Raw genomic sequence first — 17,569 nt, forward strand, 5'->3', positions numbered from 1 at the left:
TCTGTACAAATGTATGACGCTCTCTTTGTTCTGCCATGCATATGCCATATTTGATTGAACTCCATAGCCTTTGGGAAGAGGGCATCAGTAATTTACCAAATGCAGTTCCCTGGTTCACATGGCAAAGATCCCATTGCTGTTTATAAAGGAACCATAAAAGTTCAGGTGCTTGATGACCTTTACTGCAACAGTCCATATCCTGCAGCATGTTACTCAAAGTAATTCCGAGACAGCCAATGACTTTGTTGCTAACAAGCAATTTGTTGGGCACACAGCTACTCTGACCTGTCCTCAAAGGACAAGCAGCATTCTCTAGGGGGATAATATGTCTCTGTCCATGGCACTTCACTTTCTGGGCTTTCTATTTCTGTTGCTCTTCTATGATAGTGTGGATTGTTAAATCCAACAGAAAGGCAAGTGATTATTCTTTCCAGAAATTGTGAGGTGCATGGAGTTCCTAAGTATCTGAACTTCAGAGGATTACGATGAACCTTAATGCAGGTTCTGAATAAAAAGAACTTTTTTAAAAATAAAAACAGAAATCAATGTGATAATGTAGAGATCATGCCTGAAAGCTTCCAAAACTGAATTAGCATAAATGAGAAGAGGAAATTCAGGCATTGCATAACACAGGAATAAATCAATCAGTCACACCTGAATGTTCATGATAGTGTGTGTAGAAAATTAGGCTGTGATTAACTGTTGTTTCGGTGCTAATTTCAGGAAGTTCTGGGCCCATGTTCTGCAGAGTAAGTGAATATGTTTGACTTTTGTCAATTTTAATTTCTGATTTTAGTCCTAGTGTCATTGGTCGCATTATGCTTAAGTTACCAGAATTTATTTTTTTCCTGAGTAATGTTGTTCAATAGAGTAGGGTATCCTCAGTTTGCTAGTCTCAGTCCCACGAATAAATGAAGACATCAAATTCAAACCCATTACATTAGCCAAAATAACCATATTACTACATCTTCATCATAATGTTCTTAAATGTAATAGTTTTGGTTGAATGTGGTTATATTCACCCTCCTCACCGGAGCTTTGATTTCCTCTAAAACGTAAAATGTTCAGCACCATTCACAACTCTTCTGATACTGAAGCTGTCTGTGTAGAAATGCAGCAATACCTGGACAATATCCAGGCTTGGGCTGATAAGTGGCCAGTAACTTTTGCGCCACACAAGTGCCAGGCAATGACCATCTCCAACAAGAGAGAATCTAACCATCTCCCCCTGACATTCAATGGCATTACGATCGCTGAATCCCCCATTATCAACATCCTAGGGGCTACCATTGACCAGAAACTGAACTGGAGTAGCCATATAAAATACTGTGGCTACAAGAGCAGGCCAGAGGCCAGGAATCCTGCAGCGAGTGACTCCCCAAAGCCCGTCCACCACCTACAAGGCACAAGTCAGGAGTGTGATGGAATACTCTCCACTTGCCTGGATGGATGCAGCTCCAACAACACTCAAGAAGCTCGACACCATCCAGGACAAAGCAGCCCACATGATTGGCACCCCATCTACAAACATTCACTCCCTCCCCCACCAATGCATAGTGGCAGCAGTGTGTACCATCTACAAGATGCACTGCAGCAACACACCAAGGCTCCTTAGACAGCACCTTCCAAACCCGTGACCTCTACTAACTAGAGGGACAAGGGCAGCAAATGCATAGGAATACCACCACCTGCAAGTTCCCCTCCAAGTCACACACCAACCTGACTTGGAACTATATTGCCGTTTCTTCACTGTTGCTGGGTCAAAATCCCGGAACTCCCTCCCTAATAGCACTGTGGGTGTACCTACCTCACATGGACTGCAGCAGTTCAAGAAGGCAGCTCACCACCACCTTCTCAAGGGCAATCAGGAATGGGCAATAACAGCTGGCCTAGCCAGCGACTCCCACATCTCATAAATGAACAATATAAATAAATAAATAAATAAAGTGCCTTGATGCAGTGACACTGAATTTTGGAAGAAAATTGAATATGCAGTGTGTACAAAAAATTTGGGATGATATTCAGAGCAGTTCAATTGTGCTGGTCAAGTGGGTATAACACCAGTATGAGACGAGATTTATGCTAAATAAAGTAGAGGTTTATTGACTGTTTGTGTAATTTAACAGCATGGCATCACTGTATCATAGGATTCCATCAACTCTTTCCCCATTCACAACCACTGATCATTGTAAACGTGCAGGCTCTTTTAAGTCAAAGTGAAGTTTCGTAAATTAAAAAAAAACCTTGCTTTATATAGCACCTTTCACAATCTCAGAGATGTCCTAAAGCACTTTACAGCCTATGAAGTACTTCTGTAGTCTCTCTTGTATTGTAGGAAACACAGCAGCTAATTTGCACACAGCAAAGTCCCAAAAACAGCAAGCAATGAGATAATGACCAGCTGCTTTAGTGATGTTGGTTGAAGGATAACTTTTGACCAGGAGATTAGGGAGAACACCTCTGTTCTTTCTTAGTACAGAACTTGAGTATTGCTGAAAATACAGACATGTTGTCAAAGCTTTTCGTCTTGCACTCAGGACGATCCACCAGAATAACCAATGTAAGGGAAAACAACAATTTATTCTGCATGAGAAGAAAGCACTGATTGGTTGGCAAGTGAACTCCGATTGGTAGAGGCATTGACATGGAGAATGCACCAGTTTACGGTGACTGACAGTTAACAGCCAAGCAACACCGTGTCCAACATTAGATGTTGTCCAATCGCGGAATCACATTTACTAAATAATCCAGTGTGCGAAGAACTACGCTGACAACCAATTTAAGATTGTCAGTAGGGCTCACAGTGTGGCGCATTTGCAATCCATCGATGCTGCATTGGAATGTCACCTAAGACCTTATGCTCAAGTTTCTGGAGTGGGACTTGAACTCACAACCTTTTTGCCTCTGAATCAGCGTTACCAATGAGCCAAGGCCAAACAAGAGGCTATACTCAAATTCTCTCTTATTTGACTACATAACTTTCATGTCTCAGTTCTATATTAGGCTAGGAAAAGCTAAAGATGCAGGGGCAAATAATGGAGAGAAAATAAAACAACTGAAGACCATAAAAAAAGCTAGTAAATGAGATATATTGCAAAAACTACAGCAGCAGACATTAATTGCACTGCATGTAAAATCTTGAATGCTCTCACCCTGTAAGGATGGAAAATATGAAGAACACTCAGTCCTTTTGGATTGAAACTAAAGCCATACCATAGTTTTCCATATCAAGAAATTCTCATTATATTTATTCAATAAGATCGTATGACAGTTCTGTAAAACTAAAAGTAGATTTAAATCTCAGGCTGAAGTAGAGGGCTTTCCGAATTCCTTCACAAGTCTGGTACAAAAGTATCCTTCCTAATGTGTTTCCACAAAAAATTAAGTGCAGATAAATATTATAGAATGAAAATATGGAACTGAATTACAAATCTTCCAGCTAACCCTCAAGATGCATTCTTTAACTTAATACTAAATATCTTCTTTAAAAAGGAAAAAAATGCATTTATATAACACTTTTCACGACCACCAGTCGTCTCAAAGCACTTTACAGACAATGAAATACTATTTGAAGTGTAGTTACTGTTGTAATATAGGAAACGTGGCAGCCAATTTGCACACAGTAAGCTCCCACAAACAGTAATGGGATAACGAATAGATGATCTGTTTTTGTGATGTTTATTGAGATATGAACATTAGCCAGGACACTAGGGATAACTCCTCTGCTCTTTTTCAATTAGAGCCATGGGATGTTTTGCATCCACCAGAGCAGGCAGATAGGGATTCAGTTTAATCTCTCATCCGAAGGACAGCACCCGACAGTGCAGCACTCCCTCAGTCCTGCACTGGAGCGTCAGCATTAATTTTTGTGCTCAAGCCTTGGAGTGGGACTTGAACCTGGAAACCTTGTGACTTAGAGCACATACTTAGCATCTACCTTTGCATATATTAGACCTTTTGAATAGCAACTGTTACAAGAGGATGGAGGAGCGTACTGTCTTTCTCTACTTCCACTTCTCCACAGGTCACAACATATATTTAAATGTTTCACCCAGTTATCAATATGGCCAATTACATAATTTATTCTAGTTTCAGAATAAAAATCCACCAACCAGGTTTCTTTAATAAACAAAATTAATTTATAAAACAAGACTCATTCAATAAAGATGCAAAGCTTATTAATACACAGGTTGAAATATGAAAGTATAAATATATTCCTTTCTAAATAACCCAACACACGTGCACACACACTGGTTAAAAGAAGCATTCTCTGCAGAGATCAACTTTACAAAGACAAAAATACTTTGGCCAAATACTTGTTAATTCTTGAAGAAAAAGGATAAGATATGGAATTTTCCAGGTACACGTAGACAGGTGTCACTAGACACATGCGGTGGTCACTGGGATTTTTTTCTGAAGTAGTTCATTCAGGAGATGTTAAGAGGAAGTCTTGTAGATGCATCTCAGGAGAAATACTGCATCAGTTTCTCCAGTTCTCACACTGGATTCTCAGGGTTTCTCCAAGAGGTGGAACAGGATGAGCTGGTAGCCTGTCTCTCTTAGCAGGCTTACAACCCAACTGAACTCCAAACAATATCCAAAAATGAAACCAACTCTTGACCACCATAAATCTAGATATCACTTCTCTGTAAACAACTCCGACAGTCAGCAAGGCTCCTGCTGTTTACTTAGCTTAAGACATGTGACTTCTAGTAAGTGTTTGTTTTTAAACAAAGTGCCAAGTGTCCTTCCAGTGGACCTTTTAAAAAAAACACAAGTCCAGCACCTCAAGCATTTCCACAGTCTTTTGAACACGTCCTCAAAAAATATTTAAAAATGGAAGCACCTTCATAATACAATATATTATTAAAGTCTTAGAACTGCAGGCTTTAGATACTAAACCAGCACTATTCCAGATTTTCTTTCAAAAAAAGGAATTTATTTTTCCTTTAAACCCTCATTCTTCCTCCATCGAGTATACATTCTTCTTTGGAGATTTTATACCTCAAATGATCTTGAGCCTGAATCCAAATAAGTTAAAATTTTGCCTTTAGACAAACTTTCCTCTAAGTGGTAGCCTTTAGCAGCTCCTTTACCGCTGGCCTACCTGCTAAGCATCTGAAGAAACTGACCACAGCATGTTTAGTGCACGCTACGGTCATTCACAAACCAATCTGGCAAAGGGGCTTGAAACGGCTGTTAGGCTCCCAATTTGCCTATGCGGTGGGCTTAGTGCTAATGACTGGTGTGTGCCCTGGACACCTGCTGAAAAGCCCTAAGTGAAATGATGGGCAGCATACTTCCATTGTGAAATGGCCACATGCAAGCCATCCACTTTCTAAAAAATTCTTTCATGGGAAGTGGGCATCACTGGCAGGCCAGCATTTGTTGCCCATCCCTAAGTGCCCTTGAACTGAGCGGCTTGTGAGGCCATTCAGAGGGCAGTTAAGAGTCAACCACATTGCTGTGGGTCTGGAGTTGCATTTAGGCCAGACCAGGTAAGGATGGCAAATTTCCTTCCCTAAAAGGACATTAGTGAACCAGATGGGCTTTTACAATAAATCGATGATAGTAATAATACCATGAAACTGAGACTAGCTTTTAATTCCAGCTTTTTATTTATTAAATGAATTTAAATTCCACCAGCTGCCATGGTGGGATTTGAACCTGTGTCCCAGAGAATTAGCCTGTGCCTCTAGATTATTAGTCTAGTGACCATACTGGACCCTTAGGTGCCCCTTTTAGAAGGAAGTACACAGACTTTTAACAAATAAGGAGATATAAAAACAATGAGCAATCATGAAAACTACTGAAAAAGAAATGGAACTAAGCAAATGACTCCGATTTTTTTGAAAATCCCTTTTGCCGGCATCTTGGATTCTCACTAAGTTGAAAAAAAGTGTTGGAATTATGGTTTCCAAAATCATAAAGGCATGAAAAGTTCCAAAATGTACAACAAAATGCATGTGTGTGTACAATTCCCAGAATTTTTAACTTAAGAGTAAGACTGCTGACTTAATTAAAGCAACACCACAAGATCTGCTAGCACACTAAAAGATTATCTTACTTTAAAGGGGAATCAAGACAAATTTCACTTTGTTGTACATTTGTTACAAATTTGGGTCTACCATAAATATCTTCTTGGGTTTAGTGTTGTCAGTTCATTCCCTTGACTGGTCTGAATATCTTTAAGAGGTGATGACTCTCACTGTCCTACATCTAAGACAATATTATGAAATTTGTAAAAGCAAATTTCTTACCAAAATCATAGTTCATGTAATGTGCCACATAATTCACACATTTTTTAAAAAACTGCTTAGAGCGACAGCTTTCCAATGAGATATTAACATCCTATTAAGTAAAACTGCACTTCTGTAATAAATGAAAGTTACCTTTTTTCCTGTCATTCAGATGGACCTTACAAAATTACCAAGGTATCTAAAATCTCTCTAGTATCATTCTAGACCTCAGACATTTATTTCATAGATGGAATGTAGGTGAAATCTACCTGAAATATTTAATACAATAGTATTTATGCTTTGCATAGCTTTATTTGGTACTCAACACTGAATACACATACTTTAAAATTATATTATAGGAATTATTTTTGCATTATAGTAGATGCTGATATATTCTAGATGCATTAATTTATACACTATTTCAAAATACCCCAAAAGCACAATCTTGACAGTGGGAGAATTTGCTCCTCTTTAAATACCGTCTTTCATTTATCAGTTAAACAGGTATGGAATGATGCAGAACATTAGTAATACTAAGGCTCTCTGAAACTCTGGCACTGTGCTTTGAAAAACATCAGCTGTGATCTGAACCTTTGAAAAGAATGCATTAAGTGGGAATGGGAGTATCAGCTAATTTTTTTGTGGGTTGAAAATTCTACCATATAAAGTAACATCTGTCAAATATTAATTCCAAATACACTCTATCTTCATTGCAACATATTTTCTGGAAGATAAGTATTGTTCCCCTTATGTGAGATTGCAAACTTAACGTACAAAATGTAGCATGAAAAAAAAAAATCAAAAGCCAAAGTCAAGTTGACTTGGTGCTAAAAATGGGAACCTTGTAATAAGGTTGGGTGGAATATATTAGAATTAGAAAAGCGTACAGGGCGATCTCACGTCAATTTTTAGTACTGAGTAGCATCAAATCAGTCCTCCCCTTCAGCTTTCCTCCTGCTCTCTCACTCCTGAACTATTACATAGCATTTATAGCACAGAAACAGACCAAGAACACAAATACAATGTAATGTCACATCAAACAACTCTGCTGCTAGCTGTAGAAAATTTTTAGATCGAAGTTTGTGATAGGTCTTATGCTTAATTGAGTTGTGAGAAAAGTGCACAAAAAGATGCTTCTCTTTGCATCAATCACTTCTGCTGTAATTCAGAGATGCCTCCAACAGCTATTTGATGGACATATTAATGTTGGAAGTTTAGTGCTACAGACTAAACAGGTTCACTGAGGATTGCCAGGACATCGCTTAAACATGCTTTAGCTGATTCTCCTAACTGAACCACCTATTATGTTAAATTTGAACCTGCATTTTAATAACACACATCCCCTATAATTTCCTTTCCTATCCACTGGCAAATATATAAACTTTTATCTCTTGATTATTTATATCAAGGATTCAGAAAAATATCAATCCTCATATTACATCATGCCAGTGACGCATTTCAAAATATCATTAACATGATTTACCAGTTCATGTTTACTCATTATCTCCACAGCAAACTGCAGCGAAAACAAGTCTTTTGGCTAGCTGGAAATTTGTGATAAAAGTATCAAATGCCAGAGACATTTCCCACAATAATACTTTCAACAAAGGAACATGCAGTGTTGATGGCAGTGGCTCAGTGATCTGTTGCCTGGTTACCTGCAGATACTGTCTCAGCATCTACACAGAGGAAAACAGGATTTTATTCCTCTAAAGTCTCAGTCACAGGCTGATTTTATTTTTGCAGGTACGTACACTAACTGTACACTATTCTCTTTTTCCCCTGATCATCTACTGCCTATATTTACCCCTAGAAAAACCTACCCTCCATTCAGCATCCAACACATCAGCATGGCAGAAATCAAGAACTGGCTAGAAGATGTCACACATATGTTAATTATTAGTTTTTTTTTAATATTGGGGACATTTTGTTCAGTTCATTACAGTACTTTCAGACTACAGAAGACAATACCTTATTAACTACCCTCACATACTACAGCACTGCTCAGTTAACACACAGTTCTATACAAAGGACTCTAAGACTCCACTCACAATCAAGAGAACATTCACACCAAAAGCTATTACATTCACAGCTATACAAATATTAATAGAAGTATTATAGTAAGTATACCTTTGAAGCATTAAAAAATGGGTGTTATTTTCCCTAACCAAAACAACAGTACACAAACAAGGCTTTAGAAAAATCAGCGAGGGTGTAGTGGGTTAACACGCTGTTCTCTGATTTTTGGTTCAAAACCAAGGCAGATTGATGAGACTACAGTCTTCATTCAACCAGATGCAAGGGTCTTCCAGGAAATAAATTTAGCAGAGTTAACTGAGCCAAAAATTGTCCATATTTCATCACAAATTGGTATTTCACTCAAAGACCATAAGGAAATGCTTAATTATTCATTATCAGGATGTGGTTGCCAAGGCCAACATTCATTGGTCATCCCTCATTGCTTAATAAGGTGGTGGTGGGCTGCCTTCCCGAACTGCTGCAGGCCGTGTAGTGAACGTGCTGCCACAATGCTGGTAGGTATAGAGTTCCAGGATTTTCATCCAACTACAATGAAGGAATGGCGATATTGTATGTTCAAGTCAGGATAGTGTATGACTTGGAGAGTAATATGGAAGCAGTGGTGTTCTCATGCATCCTCTGCCCTTGTCCTTCCATATGGTGGGGCTTGTGGTTTTAGGAGTTAGAGCAACAGTACACAATGGTGAACTTTCAGATCAGTGGATGAGGGGCCAATCAAGCAGATTGTTTCGTCTTGAGTGGTAGTAAGCTTCTTGCGTGTTGTTGTAGTTGCACCCATTCAAGCAAATGGAGAGTATTCCAAGGCACTCCTGACTTGTGCCTTGGAGATGCTTTGGCAAAGAGGCCATATGGATTGAGCTAAGGAACAAAAAAGGGACAATCACACTGCTGGGAGTGTACTAAAGACCCCCAAACAGTCAGAGGGAGACAAAAGAACAGATATGTAGGCAAATCTCTGAGAAGTGCAAGAACAATAGGGCAGTAAGAGTAGGGGATTTTAACTACCCCAATATTAACTGGGATAGTATTAGTGTGAAAGGAATTGAGGGAGAATTCTCGAGGTGCATTCAGTAGAACTTTTTTGGCCAGTATGGAGCAAGTCCAACAAGAGAGAGTGCAGTTTTAGACTTAGTTTTAGGAAATGAAGCTGGGCAGGTGGAAAGAGTGGCAGTGGGACAGCATTTTGGTGGTAGTGACCATAATTCAGTCAGTTTTAACATAATTATGGAAAAGGACAGAGATAGAACAGGAGTTACAGTTCTCAATTGGGGCAAAGCCAATTTTACCAAGCTGAGGAGTGATTTAGCAAAAGTGGACTGGAAACAGCTACTTGAAGGTAAATCAGTGTCAGAGCAGTGGCAGACATTCAAAGGGGAGATTCAAGGGGTTCAGACTAAACATGTTCCCACAAAGAAAAAAGGTGAGACGGCCAAATCTAGAGCCCTATGGATGTCCAGGAGTTTACAGGGTAAGATAAGGCAGAAAAGGAAAGCTTATGTCTAACACAGAGGACTCAACAGTACAGAAAGCCGAGAGGAATATAGAAAGCGGAGGGGTGAAATCAAAAAGGAAATTAGGAAAGCAAAGAGAGGGCATGAAAGAATATTGGCAACCAAAATCAAGGTGAACCCAAAGATGTTTTATTAATACATTAAGAGTAAGAGGATAACTAAGGAGACCATAGGGCCCATAAAAGACCAAAAAGGTAACTTATGGGTAGGGGCGGAAGATGTTGGTATTGTTCTTAATGAATACTTTGCATCTGTCTTTAAAAAGAGGGGGACGATGCAGATATTGTATAAAGGAAGAGGGGTGTGAAGTATTGGATGTGATTAACATAGGGAGAGAGGAAGTATTAATAGGATTAGCATCCTTGAAAGTTGATAAATCACCAGGGCCAGATGAAATGTACCCCAGGCTGTTAAAAGCAAGAGAGGAAATAGCAGAAAGTCTCACCATCATTTTCCAGTCCTCACTGGATACAGGTGTGGTGCCGGAGGATTGGAGACCTGCTAACGTTGTACCTCTGGTTAAAAAGGGAGTGAGGGATAGTCCGAATAATTACGGGCCAGTTAGTCTAACCTCAGTAGTGGGCAAATTATTTGAATCTATTCTGAGAGACAGGATAAACTGTCTCTTAGAAAGGCACAGGTTAATCAAGGATAGTCAGTATGGATTTGTTAAGGGAAGATCTTGTTTGAATAACTTGGTCGAATTTTCTGAAGAAACAACAAGATAGATGAGGGTAGTGCAGTTGATGTGGTCTACATAGATTTTAGCAAGGCTTTTGACAAGGTCCCACATGGCAGACTGGTTAAAAAAATAAAATCCCATGGGATGCAGGAAAATGCAACAAGGTGGATACAAAATTGGCTCAGTAACAGGAAACAAAGGGTAATTTGTTGACGGCTGTTTTTGCAATTGGAGGGCTGTTTCCAGTGGCGTTCTGCAAGGCTGAGCACTGGGTCCCCTGCTTTTTGTGGTATATATTAACAATTCGGACATAAATGTAGAGGGCATGATCAAGAAGCTTGCTGATGACATAAAGATTGGCCGTGTAGTAGATAGCGAGGAGGATAGCTGTAGGCTAATATTGATGTTCTGGTCAGATGGGCAGAAAAGTGGCAAATGGAATTCAACCTGGAGAAGTGTGAGGCGATGCATTTGGGGAGGTCAAACAAAGCAAAGGAATACATGATTAATGAGAAAATACTGCGAAGTGTAGCGGAAGTGAGGGATCTTGGAGTGAATGTCCACAGATCCCTGAAGGTAGCAGGACAGGTCGATAAGGTGGTTAAGAATGCATATGGAATCCTTTCCTTTATTAGCCGAGGTATAGATTATAACAGCAGGGAGGTTATGCTGGAACTGTATAACTCATTGGTTTGGCCACAACTTGAGTACTGTGTACAGTTCTGGTCACCTCATTAAAGAAAGGATGTAATTCCACTAGAGAGAGTACAGAGGAGATTTACGGGGATGTTGCCAGAACTGAAAAAAAATGCAGCTACGAGAAAAGATTGGATAGGCTAGGGTCATTCACCTTGGAACAGAGAAGGCTAAGGGGAGATCTGATTGAAATGTACAAAATTTTGAGGGTCCTGGATAGAGTGGAGGTGAAGGGCCTATTCATCTTAGCAGAGGGGTGTGACTAGGGGGCATAGATTTTAAGTGATCGGTAGAAAAATTAGAGGGGAGATGAGGAAAGATTTATTCACCCAGAGGGTGGTGGGGGTATGGAACTCACTGCCTGAAAGGGTAGTTGAGGCAGAAACTCCCAATTCATTCAAAAGGAATCTCGATATGCACCTTAAGTGCCGTAACCTGCAGGGCTACGGACCAAATGCTGGAAAGTGGGATTAGAATGGGTGGATCGTTTTTTGGCTGCCACAGACACGATGGGCCAAGTGGCCTCTTTCTGTGCCTTAAACTTTCTATGATTCTAAGTTAGCAGTGAGCCACTTCTAAGGACAGGCACTTATAGATTAATTAGAATAAGCTAATTGGTATTATATAGAATTGAGGCTTCGCAATGGATCAGCAGATAAATGCAGCATCCAAATTTGGTTGAGTGTGTCAGGGAAAACCTATATACCAAATGGAACATACTAATTTCATCAGTTAGAAACTTACCTGAAACGTTTAATGGGAAAAATCCTACATGTTAACTTTTATTTTTTAAAAACTAGCAGCCAGGAAGGCCACTGCAATTTACATTTGGCACACCAGGAGATTGGACTGGAGACAAAGAGTCTAACAAGAAGCCCAGCCAGAACGATGCTTTGGCTAACTGAGTAGATTAGCCAGATGATCCTTGTTAGCGAGCCATTCAAATTCATCCTGTTGCATTCATACATGGAGACATCCCTCCGGGGGGTACACACTGGCAACCCCACCTAAGAGGAGTTTTGTGTTTTAGACTTTGGACCTCATTAAAAACAAAGGAGATTGATAGAACCATGTGACTGCTTGCTTATCTCTGAAAAAACTGAAAGTTTTGTCACAGAAACAGCAGACAGGCAGTAACTGAGTATACAGCAACAAGGCAGGCGGCTGCTCCCCTGTGTCTCTCTCCCCAGAAAATATCAAGGAAAGAAATGGCCGCAACTGGGGACCTTCCAAACCTACAGACCGCTACAGCCAGCAACCAGGGTAGAGAATCAACTACCAATTCTGCCTTCAGGAAAACTCTGAGCAAAGCAAGCCAACCAAAGTACACTTTGACTGGCAAGGACTGTATTTAAGTTCCATTTACTCTGGACATTAATCCAACCACTAATTCTGTTTCCCTCTGTAATCTATTTGCATGTGCATGTGTGATTCTCGTGTGAACGTGTCGCATCTTTTTAAATTGGGTTAGAATATTAAGTGTAATAAACTTACCTCTTTCTTGTTTAAACTCAAGAAAATCTATACAATTGGTTCTTTTGCAATCACATTAGAGGAAAAAGGTAAAACACTCACTGAGGTGGTAAGCACAACAACTGTTTTAAAAAGGAATAAACACTGTTGCGGTCAAACAAGAGGGAAAGCGAAAGGAGAGCCCGAGACCCCCCACCTCACCTAGCTATAACAAGTGGATCATAATTTTCTTTCCTCAGGTGACCTCTGGTTCTTTTACCAATTACTGTCATAATTTTCAACACCTCTATCAAGTCTCCCCCTAACCTTCTCTGCTGTAAAGAGAACCAATCCAGTTTCTCTTGTCACTCCACGCAGCTGAGTCTTTTATTCTTGGTACCATTTTCATAAATCTATTTTTTTTTTTAAATTCTTTTCATGGGATGTGGGTGTCATTGGCAAGGTCAGCATTTGTTGCCCATCCCTAATTGCCCTTGATAACTGAGTGGCTTGCTAAGCCATTTCAGAGGGCAGTTAAGAGTCAACCGCATTGCTGTGGGTCTGGAGTCATAGGTAGGTCAGACCTGGTAAGGACGTCAGATTTCCTTCCCTAAAGGACATGAGTGAACCAGATGGGGTTTTTTATGAGAAATCGATGATAGTTTCATTGCACTATTGCTAACTTTCAATTCCAAATGTTTATTAATTGAATTTAAATTCTACCAGCTGCTGTAGTGAGATTTGAACCAGTGTCCCCAGGCATTAGCCTGGGCCTCTGGATTTCTAGTTCAGTGACATTACCACTATGCCACCATCTCCCCTCTCTAAGGCTTTGACACCCTTCCTAAAGTTTGGTGCCCAGAACTGGCCACAATACACTAGCTGGGGCCTAACCAGTGTCTGATAAAAGTTCAGCATATCTTCCTTGTTTTTATACTCTATGCCTTTATAAAGCAAAGGATTCCATATGCCTTTTCAACAGCCTTCTCACCTTATCCTGCCACCTTCAAAGACTTGTGTACATACATTCCTAGGTCTCTCCGTTCCTACACCCTCATTAAAATTGTATCATTAAGTTTATATTGTCTCTCCTCAGTCTTCCTACTGAAAATAAATCATTTCACACTTCTCTGCATTAAATTTCATCTGCCATTTGTTTTCTCATTTCACCAGTTTGTCCACATCCTCCTGAAGTCTATTATTATTCTTCTCACTGTTTACTACATTTGCAAGTTTTGTGTCACCTACAAACTTTGAAATGATGCCCTGTATACCCAAGTCCAAGTCTGAGGGAAACTTGCACACTTCCGTCCAGTCTGGAGAAATAACCGTTCACCATAACTCTCTGTTTGCTGCTCCTCAATCAATTTCATTTCCATGCAGCTGCTGCCCCTTTAAATCCTTCAATTTTGCTAACAAATCTATTTTGTGGTAGTTTATCAAACACCCTTTGAAAGTCCATATAATCAACAACCACACCACCCTCAACCAACCTCTCCATTACTTCAAAGAAATCATCCCTACCCTTTACTCTTTATATATCACATCCTTCTTGACCTATATGTCATCTTTGATACAGCTGATCACACCCTCCTCCTCCAATGCCTCTTCTCCTCTATTGTCCAGCTGAATGCGACTGCCCTCAGCTAGTTCAATTCTAATCGATCCAGTTGTAGCTAGAGAATCACCCGCATTGTTGCCTTTGGGGTCCCTCATGAATCTTTCTTGGCCCACTCCTATTTCTGATCTACATGCTGCCCTTCAGCAACATCATCCAAAACCACACGAGATTCCATATGTACAATGGCAACACTTACCACTTCTCTTGACCCTTTCCACTGTATTTAATTTGTAATGCTGCTTTGTTAGCATCCAGTACAGATGAGCAGAAATTTCTGCTAATAAAATATTGGGAAAAAGCTGCTGTCTTTGGCCGGCTACAAATGCTGTTCCCCAGCCACTGATTCCATCCCTTTCCCTGGCCACTGAGGCTACACCAGATTGTTCGCAACCTCGACAACCTACATGACCCTGAACCATAATCCTCTCCATCAACAAGACAGTCTACTTCCACTTCAGTGACATTGCCAGACTCCACCCCTGCATTGAGACACCTGCTGCTGAAACCCTCATCCACACTTTTGTTACCGCCAGACTGGACTATTCCAATGCTTTCCTGGCCAGCCTCCCATCTTTCACAGGCTAAATTTAAGCTCATCTAAAACTCTGATGCCCTATCCTGACCCCCACCAAGTCCTGTTCATCCCTGGTGGTCTCTAAAATACATTAACTCCCGGTCCAGCATCACCTCTTAAAATTCCTCATTCTGGTATTCAAATCCTTCAATTGCTTCACACGATGCTATCTTTGTGAACTCCTCCAGCTCCACAACTCTCCAAGAACCCTATTTTCCTCCAATTCTGGCTTTAATTTATCCCCAATTTTCTTCACCCCTCTTTTCACCCCTGTGTTTTCAGCAGTCTAAGTCCTATTCTCTGGAATTCCCTTTCTAAATCTCTCCGCTTTACCTATTTCTTCTCATTTAAGGCACTGCTTAAAAACTGCCTCTTTGACCATGTTTTCTGTCATCTGTCCCAGTATCTCCTTATGCAGCTCAGTGTCAAATTTTGTCCAATAAGGTTCCTCTTAAGTGTTTTGAGCTGTTTTATTATGTTAAAGGTGCCATATAAATGCAAGTTGTTGTTGAGGCTTCCAGAGAGCTCTTCACATCTGTGGAAATGTACTGTATAAAAATAAAGCTCCTAACCTACTCATTAACACCTCCATTTTAATAAGCAGACACTGATTTAATATTATGCATGGTAAAATACCATAATTCACACCGCACACTTAAAAAAAAATACAAGGCCGTAAAACCTGCACCAATTTGGCAACTTACCATTATCAGTACAACCTGGAGTATCCAAACACTCCGTGACATGCCACCGGGGTGTTTCTATCAGCAACAGAGAGAAGGGCATTTGACAGATTGGACAGTAGCCGTCGTGGACGGGCCTGGCCTTTATGGGTATTTGTTTCCCCTGAGGGACATTTGGACATTTAGCTTGCTTAGTTGCAGTAGAGCGGGCACCAGCCCGGGACAGGGGGCTGCGTGTGGCTTGCTCTGGTGCGTTACTTGTATCTGATGCAGGAGGGGTTAGCTCCTGAGTCCCTTTGCCTCTTGCTGAGTGATCAGTGAGTACTCCCTGATTTCGGCGCTGACATTTGGCTCCTTCACCCGGGCTCCTCAGCAGGGGCAGCTTACTACCTCCGCCACTTGCTTTAGACCGGCCAGCAGAAGGCATAGGAGGCGAGCTACCGGCCTCTGTAACATTGGCAGGCCGCCTCAGTTTCCGTAGGGACTTATAGGTCCAAATATCCTCCTCTGCACTCATGTCACAGCCACACCGCCAGCTAGAATGGCCAGCCGTTAAAAGTGCACTCGCGCTCGGCAACTTCCAACTCAAATCCGCAGATTCGACACCATTTTTACAACAACTCAGCAACAATTAAAAAAAAAATCAGTTATTTATATCTGATTTAGGGGAATGGATATATGACACATTTACATACATAATTTTTAAAACAAAAGTATTAAATGTTAAGTGGTTCTTCCAGCACCGTGGCGAATCTGATCTGCCGGCTGCTCTTCACTCACAGGTTTCGTTGGCACTATGGCGGCTGCGTTTTTGGCACAGACTCAGTTGGAGGCCGCTTTATTGGGAGCTGCCGGCCCAGCGGAGAAAGAACAATTTATCCTCCAGCATCTCAGGAAGATAGATGGCAGGGAAACCGATTTAAAAGTCCCTGAGTTTGACGAAGGTAAGTTCTTCGCCCCCCCCCCCCCCCAATGGAAGGAATCCGGGCTTGTTTCAGGGATCCGTTGTTAGCTGAACAGAGAAGTAAATGGGATGTCAACTCATTAGTGCAACTTTCATATGAAGGGAGTAATAGATTGAGGGAGATGTTGATTTAAAAACGAAGTTCGCTCCATTTAAAAAAAAGACTGAGCTGGGTTCTTGCACAGCTGTTGAAAGTTTCCCCAAAGGAAGTTAGTTCTCTGCTAGTTATTATGTTCTTGTCTGGTATCGGACGAATTGAAATCAAATCTTATGGATAATGGCAGAAACTACAAGATAATTTCTTTGTACAGTTTTCTGCTCAGCCAGCCTGTTCCGTATATGTATACAGACTGTGAAAGATAGTGCGACATGTAGTTTCTTCTCTCCCCAGCCGTAATGTTTTGTACTAAAAACAAGAAATGCTGGAACCACTCAGCAGGTCTGGCAGCATCTGTGGAAAGAGAAGCAGAGTTAACGTTTCGGGTCAGTGAGTTCCGAAGAAGGGTCACTGACCCGAAACGTTAACTGCTTCTCTTTCCACAGATGCTGCTAGACCTGCTGAGTGGTTCCAGCATTTCTTGTTTTTATTTCAGATTTCCAGCATCCGCAGTATTTTGCTTTTATTGTAATGTTTTGTACACTTTGTATATTGTATTGTCCATTAACACACACTCCCCGCTTCCTGTACATGAAGGGTGTTAGGAGCGCCCATTATGTGTTGTGCTCAGAAGCTGAATGTATCTGTTACAAGCCAAGTCACTCAACAAGGGAAGAAACCAGAATAACTGTTGGAACTATAAGGTGAATGACGATTTATGTAGAAATGTCCTTAAAAGGTGAAACGTCACTATGAACACAAGGCATGGAGTTTCCACAGCTGGTTCTCCACGCAGCCTGGCCAACATTGCTCCCCAACTCAATCAACTTGTGCTGTCTGTGGGATCTTGCTGTGGTTTCATGTTACCCTTACTTTATGTTGTGATAAAGTGCTAAATGCATGCAAATCTTCCTCGCCTTAATACTCATTTTGTAGTATGCAGCTGCATTTTAATCCATAATAAATAATAAACATACCCAATGTTTTGCCTCTTAACATATCTAGCAGAT

General features: G+C 40.7%; 2 protein-coding genes across 3 annotated transcripts in view; one reads left to right on the top strand and one right to left on the bottom strand.

Annotated features, from left to right (window-relative positions):
- The window catches only part of dclre1a (DNA cross-link repair 1A (PSO2 homolog, S. cerevisiae)), a 55,072-nt gene extending 39,020 nt beyond the window's left edge, over positions 1–16,052 (bottom strand). For both annotated transcript variants that reach the window (XM_068052946.1, XM_068052947.1), the window contains exon 1: positions 15,520–16,052. In XM_068052946.1, coding sequence (XP_067909047.1) covers positions 15,520–16,015 — 496 coding nt within the window. In that variant the 5' untranslated portion in view covers positions 16,016–16,052. The remainder of the gene's footprint in view (positions 1–15,519) is intronic.
- Positions 16,053–16,274: 222 nt separating this feature from the next.
- nhlrc2 (NHL repeat containing 2) overlaps positions 16,275–17,569 on the top strand; it is a 128,637-nt gene continuing 127,342 nt past the window's right edge. The window contains exon 1 of the mRNA XM_068052948.1: positions 16,275–16,442. Coding sequence (XP_067909049.1) covers positions 16,295–16,442 — 148 coding nt within the window. The 5' untranslated portion in view covers positions 16,275–16,294. The remainder of the gene's footprint in view (positions 16,443–17,569) is intronic.

This window comes from Heterodontus francisci, chromosome 20 (assembly GCF_036365525.1).
Source record: "Heterodontus francisci isolate sHetFra1 chromosome 20, sHetFra1.hap1, whole genome shotgun sequence".
NCBI lineage: Eukaryota > Metazoa > Chordata > Chondrichthyes > Heterodontiformes > Heterodontidae > Heterodontus > Heterodontus francisci.